Source organism: Nematostella vectensis, chromosome 9, assembly GCF_932526225.1.
Source record: "Nematostella vectensis chromosome 9, jaNemVect1.1, whole genome shotgun sequence".
Taxonomy (NCBI): Eukaryota; Metazoa; Cnidaria; class Anthozoa; order Actiniaria; family Edwardsiidae; genus Nematostella; species Nematostella vectensis.
This window is the reverse complement of record NC_064042.1, coordinates 7,171,649-7,196,076: the sequence shown is the minus strand read 5'-3', so window position 1 is coordinate 7,196,076 and position 24,428 is coordinate 7,171,649. Positions and strand designations below refer to the sequence as shown.

The 24,428-nt window shown below is 41.8% G+C and overlaps 1 protein-coding gene across 1 annotated transcript; it reads left to right on the top strand.

Moving 5' to 3' along the window:
* Positions 1–1,143: 1,143 nt before the first annotated feature.
* On the top strand, positions 1,144–22,650 carry LOC5518195 (bone morphogenetic protein receptor type-2). The gene is made up of 10 exons (XM_048732478.1): positions 1,144–1,250; positions 1,520–1,576; positions 2,317–2,709; positions 2,889–3,130; positions 5,581–5,706; positions 8,470–8,626; positions 9,742–9,887; positions 15,773–15,923; positions 16,056–16,252; positions 21,893–22,650. Exons 2-10 carry the CDS (start codon positions 1,528–1,530, stop codon positions 22,094–22,096), a joined length of 1,665 nt encoding a protein of 554 aa, XP_048588435.1. The 5' UTR covers positions 1,144–1,250; positions 1,520–1,527; the 3' UTR covers positions 22,097–22,650.
* Positions 22,651–24,428: the final 1,778 nt, after the last annotated feature.

Here is a 24,428-nt window from a genome sequence, read left to right as displayed (position 1 = left end):
CCTCAAATTTTGATGCGCCTTATTTTTTGAACATGTATTCTGATCAATTGCCCAGCCTAAAAGTCTGGAATATCTTTTTTTTTTTTTTTTTTTTTTTGGGGGGGGGGGGGAATCCAACCCCCCTATAAAATAGATAAATGAATGTGTTGGGCATGTCAAAGTCAGTCCCCCCCCCCCCTCACACAGTTTTGGCGTGCGGCAGGAGGAGGGGATATCTGTCTACCCACAATTTATATTTGTTATTTATAAGTGCCCAATTCCCCTTTCTTTGTTTGTACAACACTACAACGTAAAAAGTGCTAATTGTAGGTTTACTACATTTGCGGGCAACTACTTATTACATATGTCGGTTTATTACATTTTTTGTTGTTTATTGTGGGCCTTATTCGGTTACAGGGCCGTAGCAGTCCTCGAAATATTGGGGGGGGCACAATACAGAAAGTTAAGAAAATATCGGGGGGAACAGCCACGGCCCTGGTCATTTCCGTATATATTTTTTTCAATATTGGGGGGGGGAACGTGCCCCCAGTGCCCCACCCCCTGAAACGGCCCTTGTTTAAAGAATTTGCTGGTGCTCCTGGAAGAACGTGGCGTACGAAAAGCATCTCAAAACTAGAGTATAGTTCCAATAAAGTAACCGCTTCTTTTTAGTTTTGTTGTTGTTGTATTGTTTTGGGGAGGGGGGGGCTTAATTTTAGGTCGCCTTTTGGGGAAGGGTCACCATTTTTGTGCTTAGATTGGGGAGATGATCGGAATTTTTGAACCAGAAAAAAATTCAACTTAGCAGCACCTCCCCCCCCCTCTCGATAAATAATGAGTTTTCCCTTATATGCTTTTGATGCCTCCCTCACTCAATACACCTTTCTTGAATAGACACTTGTCTGTTTTACTGTCGAATTCGTTGTATTGCGACCCGCGTTTTCAAAACACGATTTGTTTTGGTTTTCTGTTCAGTCAGTAAAACCATTCTGCGAGCCAATCACAGTCTCGCTTTGTGCACTTCCCTGGCTATCCACTGGACGAAACCCAGACAGTGTCGCGACAGAAAGCCAGGCAACTGCACTAGGCGAGAGATGGCAATAATCTGATTGGCTTAGAATAACTTGACTGGCGAAACAGAAAATCCCAAGAGACAAAAACAAATCGGTTTTGAGAATGCGGCGTCGCGATACAACGGATTTGACAGTAAAAGACCCGTGACTAGCGCGCTCTTGACAAAACTTGGCAAAAGCTCGCACGTGGAATTCGAGGTAAGTTTTATTTGTTACAAACCGCTCGTATTTCGGAACATTTTCTTATTTAACACAGGTGTAGGATTAGAAATGACGCAGGATATTCGCAAACACCCCTCATCAAGTCTTAAAAGAGCTTTTTGAAGAAAGAAAATTGTTAACTTCATTCAAAAAAGCTTATGGTTGACATTCGATTTTCACGGACTTTCAGTTGTTTTCGTTATTTACCTGAAGCAAAAGCTCCACGGGTTGATTTTGGGTATATAAGGTATTTTATTGTGTTTCAGGTTGAACGATGACTATTTTACTACTTGTGTGTATAATTATGCTGCGATGTTTTCGTGGTAAGTAATGTTCTGCCACAATCGTTGGGGAAAGAGATCGATTTGTTTTGATTGAGACTGGTAATCACTCGTACCATTTTTACACACCTGTTTAGGAATTTGCACAATTTATTATGGGAATAAAACATAGCTGTCAACTCACCCGCATTAGACGGATGTCACAAGATTTTGGACCTCATCACAAGCCTTATTTTCGTGAGAATTTTCATACACTCTTTGTATTCACCCGCATTGGCGCTGTTGTTGTTTTTTTCACATATTTATTGTATTTCATCCGATTAACAAGATTTCTGTCCAAGTTGGGTTGACAGCTATGATAAAATTCCCCCTCTATTACAGGGCCTGTGGGGTGCAGAAGTTACAGATACACTCCCTCTCTCCACAGGCTATTAGATACAGTATGGACTTTAAATGTGCTGCCCAGCACTCACCCCCCAAAACTAGCCTTAAGGAATGCTATAAATTGATAGGTGTATACAAAACAGGGCCGGAACAGGGTGTGGGGTACTGGGGGGATGTGCCCCCCAATATTTTCAAAAATTATAAGGAAATGACCAGAAGGGGCGTGGCTGTGCCCCCTCTAATATTTTGTTTATGTTTCTGTATTGTGACCCCCCAAACGTAGCCTACTATGGCTCTGTAAAATAAAGACCGAAAAGCAAAAAGGGCTCTTGCTCCCTTTGCTCACATCCTTATCTGCCCTGTGGTTAATCCAAATAATGAATCATACTGATTTTCAGTGACTGATGGTCTAATATGTGAGTACCATAACCATGAAAACCCAGATGCAAACAAGACTGAAGTTTGTGATGGTGCCTTTCCGTTGTGGTTTTGCTATGTACTTTGGCTTGATTCCCCTGATGGCCCCGCCTTACTGTACAGGGGATGTGTCGACGATGGAAAATATCAGGATTTTATCCAACCTTGTAATAAGCCTGTCTGCATTGAAACCCCAGAATACAATAGTACATTATCCTCTGATATCCATGTCTGCTGCTGCAATGAGGATTTTTGTAACAAGAACTACAGTGTACCAAGGACAAAGACTCATTGGTCGACTCCAAACAACCATAGAAAGGAAACAGCATTTACGCAGCCTTTGACAATCACAGAATTTAAGGAGACTAGAACAGGTTGGTCAAGTTACAAATTTGAATAAGGAGTTTAATTTTCAATGTGTGAGCAGTGTCCTCTCTTGTTCTATCAGAAGTAGATAGTGGTTAGAGCCCACCCTCGTTCATTGCCCGATCTTGATTGTGGAGAAGGCAGGTTAACCAATTTAATTAATATAATTGTCCCTTGATTGTTTTAGGCAGCAGAAAAGCAATCATTTATGCCCTCATTGTGGTGCTGTCCCTTCTGTTGCTGATATTGATAGTTGCGGTTTACTGCATTGTCAAGCCATATCACATGAAAGAGCCGATTTCTGAACAAGCTGATATCCCTCGGGACATTGGACAACCAGCCAACTCCATAAAAGAAGCAGAATTTGAGCAAATGTTCGATGCTGACTTGTCCAAGTTCCATTTGATTGCAAGTGGAACATATGGCCAGGTTAGCAAACTAAACTTATTTCCTAAGTAAGGCTTGAAAACAAAATTGTCCTTTAATTAACGGCTCAAGTTTATCCTAGAGTCCAGGGTCCCTTCAGAAGCCCCATTAGGTTCCCACTTTCAAGACTCTAACCCTAACCCTAACCCTGCAACACAATAAATATCTACTTTGATATACATATATTGTGTGGCATAAAAACTGAGAGGGACTCCTCCCTAAAAATGCCACATTGTCCTATATCTTCTCCTTTACTTTGGAAGGCCCAAGTGCTATCATTGCTGTGACACCTTTTGGGGCCAGGCATTCCATATGCCCCCCCTCAGTTTTTTTCTAAAATTATAAAGAAATGACCAGTAGCGGCCGGGTGGGTTTGGTAAGTTTCTTGAACTGCTTGGTAGGTGGTTGTGTTGGCTTTGGTAGGTAGTTTGGAAGGAATGACAAGTGACGGCTTGGTAGGTGGCTGGAAGGGGCTAGTCCGTGACAGGGAGTGCTTGATCAGCCATGGCTGGGAGGGGCTGGGCGGTGACTTGGAGGTCTCGGTAGGTGGTTGGTAGGGACAGAGAGGTGACTAGAAGGGCTTGGTAAGTGGCTTGCTTGGCTTGGTAGGTGGCTGGGGGATATGGTGGGTGATTGGGTGGGTTTGGCATGGGTAGGCTGGCTTGCTAGATGGTTGCGTTGACTTGGTAGGTGACTGGGTGGGGCTTAGTAGGTGGCTTGGGGGGGCATCGTGGGTGATTGGCTTGGGCTTGGTAGGTGGTTGAATATATGGCTTGGAAGCAGTTGGGGGCTTGGGAGGTTTTTATGTTTGGAAGGGGATTTGGGGCTTGGGAGTGCGGTGGTTGGGTTTGGCTGGTAGTTGGTTGGGCCTAGCATGTGGCTGGGTTTGAGTTGGGAGGTAGCGGGAGAGCTTAGGAGGTGGTTGGGTTTGGCTATGGAGGTGGTTGGGTTTGGCTCACTACTTGAGAGAAATACCAAAACAAGCACAGGTTTCAGCATTTAACAGACATGTGAAAAAATCATCGGTTCTTCTACCGGCTAAACCCTTATCCAGCGGATAAAACTTATGCAAGTGGCTTGATTTGGTAACACAAACCCCAAATAAAAGTTATCCAGCGGATAAAAATATCCGGATGATAGAGGTCGGACCCCGGGGGATCCAGAAAAGTGGACTCCAGAAAAGTAGACAGGGATGACCGTCACATCTTTTAGGGTATAAAATTTCAATTGTGCTTGTGTATTTCTCTCAACAGTCGCCTGAAACGTATAACAATAAAGCCCAAGTCAACTGATCGGGATCGGCAACTCGTGATAAAACAACTGCAGCTAATATAAACCTAAAGAATAGATAATAAGGAGCTCCCAGGCTTAAAGATATGGTGTTCTGTCAGCACATTTTAAGGTTTGAGATGAATTTGAAAAGACTTAGAATAATCGTCCAATATCGCCGATAATGAGATGTGGATTTGGCAAAAATGTTTGCATTCATCGAAAAGAGCATCATTTCTACTTTCGATATGTGAAATAAAATTTAGGGGCAAATAAAATCCGCCTTTTTACAAGCCGAAATTTGACCCCACTTGACCCTAATTATAAACAAATGCCGACCACTGTATCGGGTTTTCCGGATTCAAACAACGCCTTCAAAACTCCAGAAAAAACAAAAAAAGAGTGCCAAAATCAAAAGAAATATACTGTTGGCAATACTAAGAATTAAGGGTAATAGTTTCATAGCATTTATCGCATTTATTTGCGATTTTTTTCACAGGAATTAATCCCTCAACAATTTCACAGGTTTATTCACAGGAATGTACCGCTATAATTTCACTATTTATTTTCACTAACTTTATTCACAGATTGCTCTATATGATTTTACAGATTTTCCTCCAGAATTTCTCTTATTTATTTCACAGGAAATTTCAACCAGTTAGTTCAATGTTATTTTTTGCAGATTTTTTACAGGTATTTTCCTCCTTTAATTTCACAGGTTTCAGGCACGTACCCAGGATTTTTCTTAGCGGGTGCGACATCCGAATTAAAGGACCTAATTTTTCTTGGAGGGGGAGGGATGGAGGGAGGGAGTGAGTTTTTTGTTAGAAATATGACCACCCCCGAAAGAACAAAAGCGATTTTTAGTGCCTTTGCACTATCTCCATGGGATATTGTCGGATTTGGCTACAAAGAAGTCAGACTTATGGATTGATGACATACTAGCTTATATGCTTTATAGTTTTGTCTACAAATAGCACGTCTATTGAGAACCGAAAGTGGACTTTCGGCCGTTGTGGGGGTAGGGCTTGGTAGGCTTGAGGTAAATCTTTTTATTAAGCCAAAAATTTCCCGAATTTTCTCTCAGGGGCTAGATGTCTGTCCTACTTGCCTGAGGAGTCAGTATACCCTCGGGCCCTTAGAATCCATTTATGTTTCTTACCAATTTAAAATCTCTCGTTCAGGTATTGTCTGGTTTTTGGAAGGGCAAGGAAGTTGCTGTAAAACTCTATACGAATGACAATGAAAAGTACTGGAGGAACGAAGTAATGGTGTACAAAGCTAAAGGGAATCATCCGGGGATATGCAGGGTGAGTTATTATTGGGAGGTGCGTCTAGTATAACGAGGTTAACAGGACCCAGTTCAACAAGCTTAACAGGAACTAGTATAACAAGCTTAACAGGAACTAGTATAACGAGAATTACAAATATAACGAGGCTTACAGGACCTAGCATATAACAAGGGTTACAGGACCTAGTATAACAATACAACTAGTATGACAACACAATACAATACAATACAATACAATACAATACAATACAATACAATACAATACAATACAATACAATACAATACAATACAATACATGCAACACAATACAATACAATACAATACAATACAATACAATACCTGCAACACAACACAATACAATACAATACAATACAATAATAGCTTACACTATGCACACTACACTTACACTATAGCACACTATGGCCTCCACAACTAGCAACAATAAAACTTGTTTCAAACTGGTTTCCAGAAGGGGTGTGACACAATTGTTGAAGTCATAGTAATCTATGTATAAATATGTAATACGTAAAATACGTTTAAAATATATTGATTAAAAATGTCAGCATGTCTTCATAAAGGAATGCAAAGCAATTTGACGCTTAAACTGAGACACTGTCTGTGCCTTCTTTGCCTCTTGAGGTAGACTGTTCCAGAGCATTATTAGGCCTGGCAAGTGCTAGATCAGTTTCAAGATTTCTCGGGTTATACCTCGTTTCTTTATCTTTTAGCCTGGTAAAACTATTCGATAAGTAAGGCGCATAGTGTTCATTTAAGATCTTGAACATAAGAGTGCATTGAATTTTTGCATACCTTATTTCAAGGGCATCCAACTGAAGATTGTATAAGATATCTTTAGATCGGATATCGTGTTTTGCACCCGTTATGACCCGCGGGCGCGCGGCACGATTTTGGAGTTTCTGCAGCTTATTCTTCAGAGTTATACCACAAGTGTCCCATAAGGGGGAGCAATAATCAAAATGGGGCTGAACTAGAGATGAATAAAGTGCCGCAAGAGAACATAACGGGATAAAGGGCCGCAAGAGAACATAACGGGATAAAGGGCCGCAAGAGAACATAACGGGATAAAGGGCCGCAAGAGAACATAACGAGATAAAGGGCCGCAAGAGAACATAACGGGATAAAGGGCCGCAAGAGAACATAACGGGATAAAGGGCCGCAAGAGAACATAACGGGATAAAGGGCCGCAAGAGAACATAACGGGATAAAGGGCCGCAAGAGAACATAACGGGATAAAGGGCCGCAAGAGAACATAACGGGATAAAGGGCCGCAAGAGAACATAACGGGATAAAGGGCCGCAAGAGAACATAACGGGATAAAGGGCCGCAAGAGAACATAACGGGATAAAGGGCCGCAAGAGAACATAACGGGATAAAGGACCGAAAGCGTCTTATGGCACCAATGCCAGAGCAGATTTTTTGCACGTTGTCTCAATGTGGCTTTTGAAACCGAGCCTATTATCAATTTGGACCCCCAGGCATTTCTGTGAGTCAACACGTGCAATATCCGTCTTGCCCATTTGGCTAGCATCCGTAATATTTCTAGCTTTGGTTCATAGTCAGACCGTATTAATCATTGCCTTTGTTTTTGTAGGATGCGATTGAAAATTGTTGACACTTAGCCAATCACATATATTTTCGAGATCAGAATTTAGTGAATCCACAAGTACTGATGTGTCTTTAGAAAATTTGAGTGTAGAAGATTTGAGTGTCATCAGCATAAAGGCACGGGGTGGTAGATCTGAGGCAATTCGGCAAGTCATTTACATAGATAAAAAAGAGTAATGGACCGAGTATGGAGCCTTGAGGAATTCCACAAATGATTTCTTGTTGTGTTGACAAAACACTATAAATAAAACATTGTTGGTGGCGATTTGCGGATAGGATTGGAACCAGGTGTGTTCCACATCCAAAAATTCATAGTACTTCAATTTTTCAAGTAATATGTCATGATCGATCGAATCAAAAGCTTTCCGTACGTCTAGGAAAACCACACCTTTGTCCATACTCTCAAACATGGAATCAACCATCTGAATCAGAGCTGACACTGTAGAGTGATAGGGGCGGAAGCCTGATTGGAACTCGTACAGTAGGGATTTTTTTTTTTTATTCAAACTACCATATATTTGCCGGAAAACTTATTTTTCAAATACTTTTCTGATGACTGGTAAAATAGAAATTGGCCTATTATTACTTCGGTCTCGCTCTTGTGAATCGGGGAGACACGTGCATTTTTCCATTCTTCGATAAACATTCCAGTGGAATGTGGAATGTTTATCGGACCTAGTATAACGAGTATAACAGCCTAGTATAACGAAGCTCACAGCACCTTATTATTACGAGGCTTACAGGGCCTAGTATAACGAGGCTTTCAGGACCTAGTATAGGATCTCAATTTGTGACTTATTAAATATATATTATCCTTGTTTTTTAAGCTCGTCACCTTCGCGGTGATAGGGCCTCAATTTGTGTCTTATTAATTATCTTCTGCCTGCGGTGATAGCGCCTCAATTTGTGTCTTATTAATTAATATCTTCTGCCTGCGGTGATAGGGCCTCAATTTGTGTCTTATTAATTAATATCTTCTGCCTGCGGTGATAGCGCCTCAATTTGTGTCTTATTAATTAATATCTTCTGCCTGCGGTGATAGGATCTCAATCTGTGACTTGATATATATTATCCTTGTTTTTTTAAGCTCATCACCTCCGCGGTGATAGGGCCTCAATCTGTGACTTGATATATATATTATCCTTGTTTTTTTAAGCTCATCACCTCCGCGGTGATAGGGCCTCGTCTAGCGATCGTGACTGAGTACCATCCATGTGGTAGTTTGGCTAACTACCTAACACGTACAAGCGTGTCGTGGGCTGAAATGTGCACCCTGGCCTCCTCTGCCGCCCGTGGACTAGCGCATCTACACGGTACTGCTGTGTATTATCCCAGAGCCGTAGCAGGCCACGTACCATTGAGGGGGGGGGGGGGGGGGGGGCAAAATACTGAGCTATTAGAAAATATTGGGGGCGGGACACAGCCACGCCCCTTTTGACCATCCCCTTATATTTTTTAATTATTTTTTTTGCCCCTCTCCCTGCTACGGCTGTGTATCCCTTGTATCTACCTATTTTAAGAACCTTATTACACCTAATTTTAGCGTCACTTTAATTTCGCGATTTTGAAAGATTCGCGAAAATAAAGTGACTCGTAAATTGAGTGTCGCGAAAATTAGGATGCGCGAAATTAAGTGAGTACACAAGAAGACTTTGGGGGAATATTGGCCCTTTAATAAGCTTTATGGAAACACCTTGTCTATTTAGTCAACTAATGTACATATAGTACGGTAAGGGGTTGAGTTGGACTTGTATTTATAGATCTTTATGAAACTAAATTTAGACAACGCATCTTTTTGTTACAAATTGTTTCAGTTTTGATGATTACAGCACATTTCAATCCCGCTTGTTTTGCTTGTCATCCCAAAATCGCGAAATCTCGAAAATAAAGTGATCTGGTTTTTAAAAAAATAGGAAAATCGCGAAAATAAAGTGGCGCGAAATATCGCCATCTCAAAATCGCGAAATTTTGACGTCGCGAAAATTAAGTGTAATAAGGTAAGGTGAAGAACATGGAAAATGGCTCATGTAGGTCTAGACTAAATGTGGTTATCGGTTATGGATCTTACTGAAATTAATGGCTGCACTGACTGGTATAAGCCCATGCAATTGTTGTGTTCTTCTCCAGTTCCCTCCATGTTTTTTTTATAAAATTTCGTACGTCTATCGCATAATATCAATGCCAATATCAATATCTCCGTAATCATCATCGTTATCATCATGATCATCATCATTGCCACATCTGTATCATTATCAGGAGCACAGTTGTACTGTTATCTTTATCTCTATCGTTTTGCACATAATCATATTTACTAGCATTGCCATTATAATCTTCATCATCATGAATACAAAAAAAATAGACTTCATGTAGTGGAGGTGGTGAGTCAATTTATCACCGGCACATTGATCATAATTATCATTACTCTCAGACATGGTGTCTATAGAGGCATACGCTCATCGCGACCTCTGCAGCTCGAATATCCTGGTCAAGAGGGACGGCACATGCGCACTTACTGACTTCCAGTTTACAAAGAAGTTATCCACGAGAGACCTAAACAAAGTTGAACAGATAGAGGTATGCGCCTTTACAGAATGGACGCAACCCATACCCTAGATGATGAGGTATGAGCCTTTACACAATATACACAATAGACGCCACCCATACCCTAGATGATAAGGTATGAGCCTTTACACAATACTACACAATAGACGCCACCCATACCCTAGATGATGAGGTATGAGCCTTTACAGAATACTACACAATAGACGCCGCCGAAACCCTAGATGATGAGGTATGAGCCTAAACACAATACTACACAATAGACGCCACCCATACCCTAGATGATGAGGTATGAGCCTTTACACAATATACACAATAGACGCCACCCATACCCTAGATGATAAGGTATGAGCCTTTACACAATACTACACAATAGACGCCACCCATACCCTAGATGATGAGGTATGAGCCTTTACACAATACTACACAATAGACGCCACCCATACCCTAGATGATGAGGTATGAGCCTTTACACAATACTACACAATAGACGCCACCCATACCCTAGATGATGAGGTATGAGCCTTTACACAATACTACACAATAGACGCAACCCATACCCTAGATGATGAGGTATGAGCCTTTACACAATACTACACAATAGACGCCACCCATACCCTAGATGATGAGGTATGAGCCTTTACACAATACTACACAATAGACGCAACCCATACCCTAGATGATGAGGTATGAGCCTTTACACAATACTACACAATAGACGCCACCCATACCCTAGATGATGAGGTATGAGCCTTTACACAATACTACACAATAGACGCCACCCATACCCTAGATGATGAGGTATGAGCCTAAACACAATAGACGCAACCCATACCCTAGATGATGAGGTATGAGCCTTTACACAATAGACGCAACCCATACCCTAGATGATGAGGTATGAGCCTTTACACAATACTACACAATAGACGCCACCCATACCCTAGATGATGAGGTATGAGCCTTTACACAATACTACACAATAGACGCCACCCATACCCTAGATGATGAGGTATGAGCCTTTACACAATACTACACAATAGACGCCACCCATACCCTAGATGATGAGGTATGACCCTATACACAATACTACACAATAGACGCCACCCATACCCTAGATGATGAGGTATGAGCCTTCACACAATACTACACAATAGACGCAACCCATACCCTAGATGATGAGGTATGAGCCTTTACACAATACTACACAATAGACGCCACCCATACCCTAGATAATGAGGTATGAGCCTTTACACAATACTACACAATAGACGCCACCCATACCCTAGATGATGAGGTATGAGCCTTTACACAATATACACAATAGACGCCACCCATACCCTAGATGATGAGGTATGAGCCTTTACACAATACTACACAATAGACGCAACCCATACCCTAGATGATGAGGTATGAGCCTAAACACAATACTAGACAATAGACGCAACCCATACCCTAGATGATGAGGTATGAGCCTTTACACAATACTACACAATAGACGCAACCCATACCCTAGATGATGAGGTATGAGCCTTTACAGAATACTACACAATAGACGCCACCCATACCCTAGATGATGAGGTATGAGCCTTTACACAATACTACACAATAGACGCAACCCATACCCTAGATGAGGAGGTATGAGCCTTTACACAATACTACACAATAGACGCCACCCATACCCTAGATAATGAGGTATGAGCCTTTACACAATATACACAATAGACGCCACCCATACCCTAGATGATGAGGTATGAGCCTTTACACAATACTACACAATAGACGCCACCCATACCCTAGATGATGAGGTATGAGCCTTTACATAATACTACACAATAGACGCAACCCATACCCTAGATGATGAGGTATGAGCCTTTACAGAATACTACACAATAGACGCCACCCATACCCTAGATGATGAGGTATGAGCCTTTACACAATACTACACAATAGACGCCACCCATACCCTAGATGATGAGGTATGAGCCTTTACACAATATACACAATAGACGCCACCCATACCCTAGATAATGAGGTATGAGCCTAAACACAGTACTACACAATAGACGCCACCCATACCCTAGATGATGAGGTATGAGCCTAAACACAATACTACACAATAGACGCCACCCATACCCTAGATAATGAGGTATGAGCCTAAACACAATACTACACAATAGACGCAACCCATACCCTAGATGATGAGGTATGAGCCTTTACACAATACTACACAATAGACGCAACCCATACCCTAGATGATGAGGTATGAGCCTTTACACAATACTACACAATAGACGCCACCCATACCCTAGATGATGAGGTATGAGCCTTTACATAATACTACACAATAGACGCAACCCATACCCTAGATGATGAGGTATGAGCCTTTACACAATACTACACAATAGACGCCACCCATACCCTAGATGATGAGGTATGAGCCTTTACACAATACTACACAATAGACGCCACCCATACCCTAGATGATGAGGTATGAGCCTTTACACAATACTACACAATAGACGCCACCCATACCCTAGATGATGAGGTATGAGCCTTTACACAATAGACGCCACCCATACCCTAGATGATGAGGTATGAGCCTAAACACAATACTAGACAATAGACGCCACCCATACCCTAGATGATGAGGTATGAGCCTTTACAGAATACTACACAATAGACGCCACCCATACCCTAGATGATGAGGTATGAGCCTTTACACAATACTACACAATAGACGCCACCCATACCCTAGATGATGAGGTATGAGCCTTTACACAATACAACACAATAGACGCCACCCATACCCTAGATGATGAGGTATGAGCCTTTACACAATACTACACAATAGATGCCACCCATACCCTAGATGATGAGGTATGAGCCTTTACAGAATACTACACAATAGACGCCGCCGAAACCCTAGATGATGAGGTATGAGCCTTTACACAATACTACACAATAGATGCCACTCATACCCTAGATGATGAGGTATGAGCCTAAACACAATACTACACAATAGATGCCACCCATACCCTAGATGATGAGGTATGAGCCTTTACATAATACTACACAATAGACGCCACCCATACCCTAGATGATGAGGTATGAGCCTAAACACAATACTACACAATAGACGCAACCCATACCCTAGATGATGAGGTATGAGCCTTTACACAATACTACACAATAGACGCCACCCATACCCTAGATGATGAGTAATGAGCCTTTACACAATATACACAATAGACGCCACCCATACCCTAGATGATGAGGTATGAGCCTTTACACAATATACACAATAGACGCCACCCATACCCTAGATGATGAGGTATGAGCCTTTACAGAATAATACACAATAGACGCAACCCATACCCTAGATGATGAGGTATGAGCCTAAACACAGTACTACACAATAGACGCAACCCATACCCTAGATGATGAGGTATGAGCCTTTACACAATACTACACAATAGACGCCACCCATACCCTAGATGATGAGGTATGAGCCTTTACAGAATACTACACAATAGACGCCACCCATACCCTAGATGATGAGGTATGAGCCTTTACACAATACTACACAATAGACGCCACCCATACCCTAGATGATGAGGTATGAGCCTTTACACAATACAACACAATAGACGCCACCCATACCCTAGATGATGAGGTATGAGCCTTTACACAATACTACACAATAGACGCCACCCATACCCTAGATGATGAGGTATGAGCCTTTACAGAATACTACACAATAGACGCCGCCGAAACCCTAGATGATGAGGTATGAGCCTTTACACAATACTACACAATAGATGCCACTCATACCCTAGATGATGAGGTATGAGCCTAAACACAATACTACACAATAGATGCCACCCATACCCTAGATGATGAGGTATGAGCCTTTACATAATACTACACAATAGACGCCACCCATACCCTAGATGATGAGGTATGAGCCTAAACACAATACTACACAATAGACGCAACCCATACCCTAGATGATGAGGTATGAGCCTTTACACAATACTACACAATAGACGCCACCCATACCCTAGATGATGAGTAATGAGCCTTTACACAATATACACAATAGACGCCACCCATACCCTAGATGATGAGGTATGAGCCTTTACACAATATACACAATAGACGCCACCCATACCCTAGATGATGAGGTATGAGCCTTTACAGAATAATACACAATAGACGCAACCCATACCCTAGATGATGAGGTATGAGCCTAAACACAGTACTACACAATAGACGCAACCCATACCCTAGATGATGAGGTATGAGCCTTTACACAATACTACACAATAGACGCCACCCATACCCTAGATGATGAGGTATGAGCCTAAACACAATACTACACAATAGACGCCACCCATACCCTAGATGATGAGGTATGAGCCTTTACAGAATACTACACAATAGACGCCACCCATACCCTAGATGATGAGGTATGAGCCTAAACACAATACTACACAATAGACGCAACCCATACCCTAGATGATGAGGTATGAGCCTTTACACAATACTACACAATAGACGCCACCCATACCCTAGATGATGAGTAATGAGCCTTTACACAATATACACAATAGACGCCACCCATACCCTAGATGATGAGGTATGAGCCTTTACACAATATACACAATAGACGCCACCCATACCCTAGATGATGAGGTATGAGCCTTTACAGAATAATACACAATAGACGCAACCCATACCCTAGATGATGAGGTATGAGCCTAAACACAGTACTACACAATAGACGCAACCCATACCCTAGATGATGAGGTATGAGCCTTTACACAATACTACACAATAGACGCCACCCATACCCTAGATGATGAGGTATGAGCCTAAACACAATACTACACAATAGACGCCACCCATACCCTAGATGATGAGGTATGAGCCTTTACAGAATACTACACAATAGACGCCACCCATACCCTAGATGATGAGGTATGAGCCTTTACAGAATACTACACAATAGACGCCACCCATACCCTAGATGATGAGGTATGAGCCTATACACAATACTAGACAATAGACGCCACCCATACCCTAGATGATGAGGTATGAGCCTTTACACAATACTACACAATAGACGCAACCCATACCCTAGATGATGAGGTATGAGCCTTTACACAATACTACACAATAGACGCCACCCATACCCTAGATGATGAGGTATGAGCCTTTACATAATACTACACAATAGACGCCACCCATACCCTAGATAATGAGGTATGAGCCTATACACAATACTACACAATAGACGCCACCCATACCCTAGATGATGAGGTATGAGCCTTTACACAATACTACACAATAGACGCCACCCATACCCTAGATGATGAGGTATGAGCCTATACACAATACTACACAATAGACGCCACCCATACCCTAGATGATGAGGTATGAGCCTATACACAATACTAGACAATAGACGCAACCCATACCCTAGATGATGAGGTATGAGCCTTTACACAATAGACGCAACCCATACCCTAGATGATGAGGTATGAGCCTTTACACAATAGACGCCACCCATACCCTAGATGATGAGGTATGAGCCTTTACACAATACTACACAATAGACGCAACCCATACCCTAGATGATGAGGTATGAGCCTTTACACAATACTACACAATAGACGCCACCCATACCCTAGATGATGAGGTATGAGCCTTTACACAATACTACACAATAGACGCCACCCATACCCTAGATAATGAGGTATGAGCCTTTACACAATACTACACAATAGACGCCACCCATACCCTAGATAGTTGAGGAATAGGCCTATTCACAATAGACGCGACCCATGGTGGTGTTGACTACACGGTAGAAGGGTGATGCATTGTTTGCCTTTTATCAGATCGCTGGTACGATGCGCTACTGGTCACCTGAGCTCCTCGATCAAGCGATTAGCTTTGAGTTTTTCTGCGAATCTCTGTGCCAAGCAGACGTTTACTCTCTTTCCCTCATTGTGTGGGAGATTGTCATGCGCTGCCGAGACATCTACCCAGGTACGACAAACGAAATTACTAGATAATTTATTCCCAATAAATTACCTGCAAGTATTTTAGTTTAAAAAAAAACTTTAAATGCAGCTGTAAATAAATGTCGAGCAATGGGATTGAGTAATTTTGCTTAAACAGACTCAATTGAAGAACAGGACAAAGACGACCTTGGGAAATGTCTTGAAAACAGAGAACTTGAAGGAACAGTGCCGCACTATCGACAGGCTTATGAGGACGAACTCGGCAAGAATACGACTCGTGCCGAGCTGGATAAACACGTTCGTGTTCTCGGGCTAAGACCAGAGTTCCCTCGAATCTTCCGACAACAAAACCCGGTAACTGAAGGCTTGACTCTGTTGCCTCACCTAACCTTGTAATATATAGATTTAGGCATTGCCTAAAAGCGGAGCTCCAAACGACCAAATCTTTGCTCGCTTAATAATTTAAAAAAAATAAATATTATTTTAATATTTCTGTCTTTGACGATTTCAACGATTTCACAAATCACGCGCCCAATTTGCCAAACCCCCTTCCCCTCGCATAACAAGTTAGCTGTCATACGATGTTACGACGTCAGGGTAGTTTTACTTTTAGTGACGTCATCGATGACGTCACGCATCACGTGACCATATCTTCGCACCGCCCTTGACACATACATGACACCTATCAAGTTTGGTTGTTATACAATGTTTCTTTCACGAGATATGAATGTTTTCTACATTGATGACGTCACAATCACGTGAGCATATTGGAGCACCCCCCTTGACACCAACATGACACCTACCGAGGTTGGTTGTCATGATGTTTCGTTCACGAGATAAGAATATTAGTGACATCACCTTGTATCATCACAGGATACACTACACCTGACATCAACTAGTGTCATCACAGGGATACACTACACCTTACATCACCAAGGGTCATCACTACACTACACCTTACATCACCTTGTGTCATCACTACACTACACCTTACATCACCTTGTGTCATCACAGGATACACTACACCTTACATCACCTTGTGTCATCACAGGAATACACTACACCTTACATCAACTAGTGTCATCACAGAGATACACTACACCTTACATCACCTAGTGTCATCACTACACTGCACCTTACATCACCTAGTGTCATCACTACACTACACCTTACATCACCTTGTGTCATCACAGGGATACACTACACCTTACAGCAACTAGTGTCATCACAGGATACACTACACCTTACTTCAACTAGTGTCATCACAGGGATAAACTACACCTTACATCACCTTGTGTCATCACAGGATACACTACACCTTACATCACCTTGTGTCATCACAGGATACACTACACCTTACATCACCTTGTGTCATCACTACACCACACCTTACATCACCTAGTGTCATCACAGGGATACACTACACCTTACAGCAACTAGTGTCATCACAGGGATACACTACACCTTACATCACCTAGTGTCATCACAGGATACACTACACCTTACATCACCTTGTGTCATCACAGGATACACTACACCTTACATCACCTTGTGTCATCACAGGGATACACTACACCTTACATCAACTAGTGTCATCACAGGGATACACTACACCTTACATCACCTTGTGAAATCACTAAACTACACCTTACATCACCTTGTGTCATTACAGGGATACACTGCACCTTACATCACCTTGTGTCATCACAGGAATACACTACACCTTACATCACCTTGTGTCATCACAGAGATACACTACACCTTACATCACCTTATGTCATCACTACACTACACCTTACATCACCTAGTGTCATCACAGGGATACACTACACCTTACATCACCTTGTGTCATCACTACACTACACCTTACATCACCTTGTGTCATCACTACACTACACCTTACATCACCTAGTGTCATCACAGGGATACACTACACCTTACAGCAACTAGTGTCATCACAGGGATACACTACACCTTACTTCACCTTGTGTCATCACAGGATACACTACACCTTACATCACCTTGTGTCATCACAGGGATACACTACACCTTACATCACCTTGTGTCATCACAGGGATACACTACACCTTACATCACCTTGTGTCATCACAGGATACACTACACCTTACATCACCTTGTGTCATCACAGGGATACACTACACCTTACATCACCTTGTGTCATCACAGGATACACTACACCTTACATCACCTTGTGTCATCACAGAGATACACTACACCTTACATCACCTTGTGTCATCACAGGATACACTACACCTTACATCACCTTGTGTCATTACAGGATACACTACACCTTACATCACCTAGTGTCATCACAGGGATAAACTACACCTTACATCACCTTGTGTCATCACTACACTACACCTTACATCACCTAGTGTCATCACAGGATACACTACACCTTACATCACCTTGTGTCATCACTACACTACACCTTACATCACCTAGTGTCATCACAGGGATACACTACACCTTACATCACCTTGTGTCATCACAGGGATAAACTACACCTTACATCACCTTGTGTAATCACTAAACTACACCTTACATCACCTTGTGTCATTACAGGGATACACTGCACCTTACATCACCTTGTGTCATCACAGGATACACTACACCTTACATCACCTTGTGTAATCACTAAACTACACCTTACATCACCTTGTGTCATTACAGGGATACACTGCACCTTACATCACCTTATGTCATCACTACACTACACCTTACATCACCTTGTGTCATCACAGGAATACACTACACCTTACATCACCTTGTGTCATCACAGGATACACTACACCTTACATCACCTAGTGTCATCACAGGAATACACTGCACCTTACATCACCTTGTGTCATCACAGAGATACACTACACCTTACATCACCTTATGTCATCACTACACTACACCTTACATCACCTTGTGTCATCACAGGATACACTACACCTTACATCACCTTGTGTCATTACAGGGATACACTGCACCTTACATCACCTTATGTCATCACTACACTACACCTTACATCACCTTGTGTCATCACAGGATACACTACACCTTACATCACCTTGTGTCATTACAGGGATACACTGCACCTTACATCACCTTATGTCATCACTACACTACACCTTACATCACCTTGTGTCATCACAGGAATACACTACACCTTACATCACCTTGTGTCATCACAGGATACACTGCACCTTACATCACCAAGGGTCATCACAGGAATGCACTACACCTTACATCACCTTGTGTCATCACAGAGATACACTACACCTTACATCACCTTATGTCATCACTACACTACACCTTACATCACCTTGTGTCATCACAGGATACACTACACCTTACATCACCTTGTGTCATCACAGAGATACACTACACCTTACATCACCTTGTGTCATCACTACACTACACCTTACATCACCTAGTGTCATCACAGGATACACTACACCTTACATCACCTTGTGTGATCACAGGATACACTGCACCTTACATCACCTTGTGTGATCACAGGATACACTGCACCTTACATCACCTAGTGTCATCACTACACTACACCTTACATCACCTAGTGTCATCACAGGATACACTACACCTTACATCACCTTGTGTCATCACAGGAATACACTACACCTTACATCAACTAGTGTCATCACTACACTACACCTTACATCACCTTGTGTCATCACAGGATACACTACACCTTACATCACCTTGTGTCATCACAGGATACACTGCACCTTACATCACCTAGTGTCATCACAGGATACACTACACCTTACATCACCTTGTGTCATTACAGGATACACTACACCTTACATCACCTTGTGTCATCACAGGATACACTGCACCTTACATCACCTAGTGTCATCACAGGGATACACTACACCTTACTTCACCTTGTGTCATTACAGGATACACTACACCTTACATCACCTAGTGTCATCACAGAGATACACTACACCTTACATCACCTTGTGTCATCACAGGATACACTACACCTTACATCACCTTGTGTCATCACTACACTACACCTTACATCACCTAGTGTCATCACAGGATACACTACACCTTACATCACCTTGTGTGATCACAGGATACACTGCACCTTACATCACCTTGTGTGATCACAGGATACACTGCACCTTACATCACCTAGTGTCATCACTACACTACACCTTACATCACCTAGTGTCATCACAGGATACACTACACCTTACATCACCTTGTGTCATCACAGGAATACACTACACCTTACATCAACTAGTGTCATCACTACACTACACCTTACATCACCTTGTGTCATCACAGGATACACTACACCTTACATCACCTTGTGTCATCACAGGATACACTGCACCTTACATCACCTAGTGTCATCACAGGATACACTACACCTTACATCACCTTGTGTCATTACAGGATACACTACACCTTACATCACCTTGTGTCATCACAGGATACACTGCACCTTACATCACCTAGTGTCATCACAGGGATACACTACACCTTACTTCACCTTGTGTCATTACAGGATACACTACACCTTACATCACCTAGTGTCATCACAGAGATACACTACACCTTACATCACCTTGTGTCATCACAGGATACACTACACCTTACATCACCTTGTGTCATCACAGGATACACTACACCTTACATCACCTTATGTCATCACTACACTACACCTTACATCACCTAGTGTCATCACAGGGATACACTACACCTTACAGCAACTAGTGTCATCACAGAGATACACTACACCTTACATCACCTTGTGTCATCACAGGATACACTACACCTTACATCACCTTGTGTCATCACAGGAATACACTACACCTTACATCACCTTGTGTCATCACAGGATACACTGCACCTTACATCACCTAGTGTCATCACAGGAATACACTACACCTTACATCACCTTATGTCATCACAGGATACACTACACCTTACATCACCTAGTGTCATCACAGGATACACTACACCTTACATCACCTTGTGTCATCACAGGATACACTACACCTTACAGCAACTAGTGTCATCACAGGGATACACTACACCTTACATCACCTTGTGTCATCACTACACTACACCTTACATCACCTTGTGTCATCACAGGGATACACTACACCTTACATCACCTTGTGTCATCACAGGGATACACTACACCTTACATCACCTTGTGTCATCACAGGATACACTACACCTTACATCACCTAGTGTCATCACAGGGATACACTACACCTTACAGCAACTAGTGTCATCACAGAGATACACTACACCTTACATCACCTTGTGTCATCACAGGATACACTACACCTTACATCACCTTGTGTCATCACAGGAATACACTACACCTTACATCACCTTGTGTCATCACAGGATACACTACACCTTACATCACCTAGTGTCATCACAGAGATACACTACACCTTACATCACCTTGTGTCATCACAGGATACACTACACCTTACATCACCTTGTGTCATCACTACACTACACCTTACATCACCTTGTGTCATCACAGAGATACACTGCACCTTACATCACCAAGGGTCATCACAGGAATACACTACACCTTACATCACCTTGTGTCATCACAGGATACACTACACCTTACATCACCTAGTGTCATCACAGGGATACACTACACCTTACATCACCTTGTGTCATCACTACACTACACCTTACATCACCTTGTGTCATCACAGAGATACACTGCACCTTACATCACCAGGGGTCATCACAGGAATACACTACACCTTACATCACCTTGTGTCATCACAGGATACACTACACCTTACATCACCTTGTGTCATCACAGGATACACTACACCTTACATCACCTTGTGTCATCACAGGCATACACTGCACCTTACATCACCAAGGGTGATCACAGGAATATACTACACCTTACATCACCTTGTTTCATCACTACACTACACCTTACATCACCTTGTGTCCACACAGGGATCATCACAGGCTCTATATATATTACGCCAGACGCTTGTGGAATGCTGGGACAGTGATCCAGATGCACGTATCCACCCTGCTCTGATGGCTTTCCGACTTGAGGGAATCTTGTCCGAAAAACCAGAGTTGAAAAACCGCGGAGAGCAGTGCAAGTGTGTCAGCATAATGATCCACGATGATGAGGTTGGCCAAGCGCTATAAGGGATGCCCCACGATTATTTGAGCCTTATAAGTGTCTCTGTTAGAATATCTTATCCTTATAAGGGATTTCAGATACACTGGCTGATAAGAAGTTTCCGTTAGATTACCCAAACCGTTATAAAGAGTTTCTGTTAGATTATCCAAAACTGATAAGGTGAATTGTGTTAGTCTATACAACCTTATTAAGAGTTTCTGTTAGATTATCCAAACTTTATTAGGGGTTTCTGTTAGATTATTCAAACCTTATAAGGGGTTTCTGTTAGATTATCCAAACCTTATAAGGGATTTCTGTTATATTATCCAGACCTTATAAGTGGTTTCTGTTTGATTATCCAAACCTTATAAATGGTTTCTGTCCGGGAGGTTTCTTCCCATGTAGTCCTGATAGGGATGCTCGTCGAAGGGGGTTTCTTAGAGAAAATAGGCTTTTCTACTAGAAATGGTATTTTTTAGGGGCTCGCAGAAAGAGCCAACGTGTTCTAGATTATTTATACTTCTAACTTCTAAAAAAACATTTTGAAAATTTGTCACGTGAGACTATGTTATATACTTAAATCTTAGTGTTGGTTTGAGAAAAATACAAACTACATAGGTTTCCCTACAGGTCTGTTTCGTGGTTGCCCACTCATCAGGGAAATCCCCTGATGAGTGGGCAACCACGAAACAGACCTGTAGGGAAACCTATGTAGTTTGTATTTTTCTCAAACCAACACTATACACCGCTCTACTTTCGAGTATTGAGCACTTTCTATGAAAGCCTTCAACCATCATTTTTACTTAAATCTTATATACTTCAATCTGCGTTTTGGTATTTTTTAGTGATAATTTTTGCTTCTAGGGTATTTTTTTAGGGTAGCAATTTCTGGTGTCCATGTATTTTTAGCGGCATTTTTTTTAATTTCCTGACAAGCATCCCTAATACTTTTATCCTGAAGAACCCCCTCCCCCCCATGGTTCTGATAATCTGTTAGACTAACAAAACCGCCGGGGGGGGACTCCCATATTATAATGACGGGGATGCTCGTAGCGAATTTCATTTTTACACCTAAAAAGTACGAAAAAGGGCGTGGCTCGAGCCAATTTTCACCCCTAAAAGGTACTAACGAACATCGTACCAACGTACAATTTGTAGTTGAAAAGCATTTAAATCCATTTCATAAAACTTTTTTTAAATATCGAAGTAGCAGCTTGTTCTGACCCTTAAAAGGTACCGTGTCACAAAAAAATGCCAGCGCTTGACAACGAACCCCCTTAAAGGTACAAAACCCGTGATTTTTACCCCTAAAAGGTACTACGAGCATCCCCGTCATCTCGGTATAGGGAGTCCTCGCCCCCCCCCCCCTGTCCCCCCGGGACAAAACCATTATAAGGAGTTTCTGTTAGATTATCCGAAATCCGAACCTTATAAAGAGGTTCTGTTAAAACTATCCAAACCCATAAGGAGTTTCTGTTAGACTATCCAAACCCTATAAAGGGTTTCTGTTAGAGTTTGCAAGAGTAACGTTTCATTTTAACGTTATACGTTTTGTTTGCTAGACAAAAAACTGACAAAAAAAGATGTATTTTGATGTTATGAAATGCTAAACAGTACGGTTACAGATGTTTCGATTAAGGGGAGACAGGAGCAAAAAATGGCAAAATTGAACTTGTATGGTTGTGTTAGCTTACAATCGACTCGGCGGTTCATTGGCTACATTTGGGTTATGCATTCGTGTTATTTGAAGAAACCAAAAGTACGTCGCGTTTTACAATCGATCACCAAAATCGCGTATGCTCTATAACCTACGTTTTGAAATCGTCCATGATTTTAAAAAGCAAAATTACAAAGAAAACCCACCGTGTAAGTCGAACAGTGTCTCTGCCCTCGCTTTGAGCATTTTCATATCTGAAAGATATTCCTAGTCTAGGCAATATTACTACCATGGCTAATGGAAGGTAAAAATGGAATGTAGAAAAGAGGAGGTCTTATCCCTGTTATACACCCAAACTGGGTGTTTGCAAGGTGAAACAAACTTTGCAAGGTAACCACGCTAGCCCGCGTCGCAATATGATGTAGATTGTGTTTAGTTTTTATAATTCGAGGCCCTGAATAACATTGCTTCATGCAATACGAAGTGCGAAGTGTTTTTTGATTTGTTACTATTTTTATAATATTTATGTAGTTTATAATGTCTTGAAGGATTGAGTTATCAGGGTTTTTATAATATTTCTGTAGTTTATAATGTCTTGAAGGATTGAGTTATCGGGGTTTCACGAAGATGATTGCAACCGCCTACCGACGTACCGTACTAAATCTGTGTTTCAATTAATAGATACCCTGTCTTCGGTTGTT

Coding starts and splice junctions, on each gene's coding strand:
- LOC5518195 (XM_048732478.1), top strand. CDS start 1,528: ATGACTATTTTACTACTTGTGTGTATAATTATGCTGCGATGTTTTCGT. Junction 1,577..2,316: donor TATGCTGCGATGTTTTCGTG/GTAAGTAATGTT, acceptor ACTGATTTTCAG/TGACTGATGGTCTAATATGT. Junction 15,924..16,055: donor CTGCCGAGACATCTACCCAG/GTACGACAAACG, acceptor TTGCTTAAACAG/ACTCAATTGAAGAACAGGAC.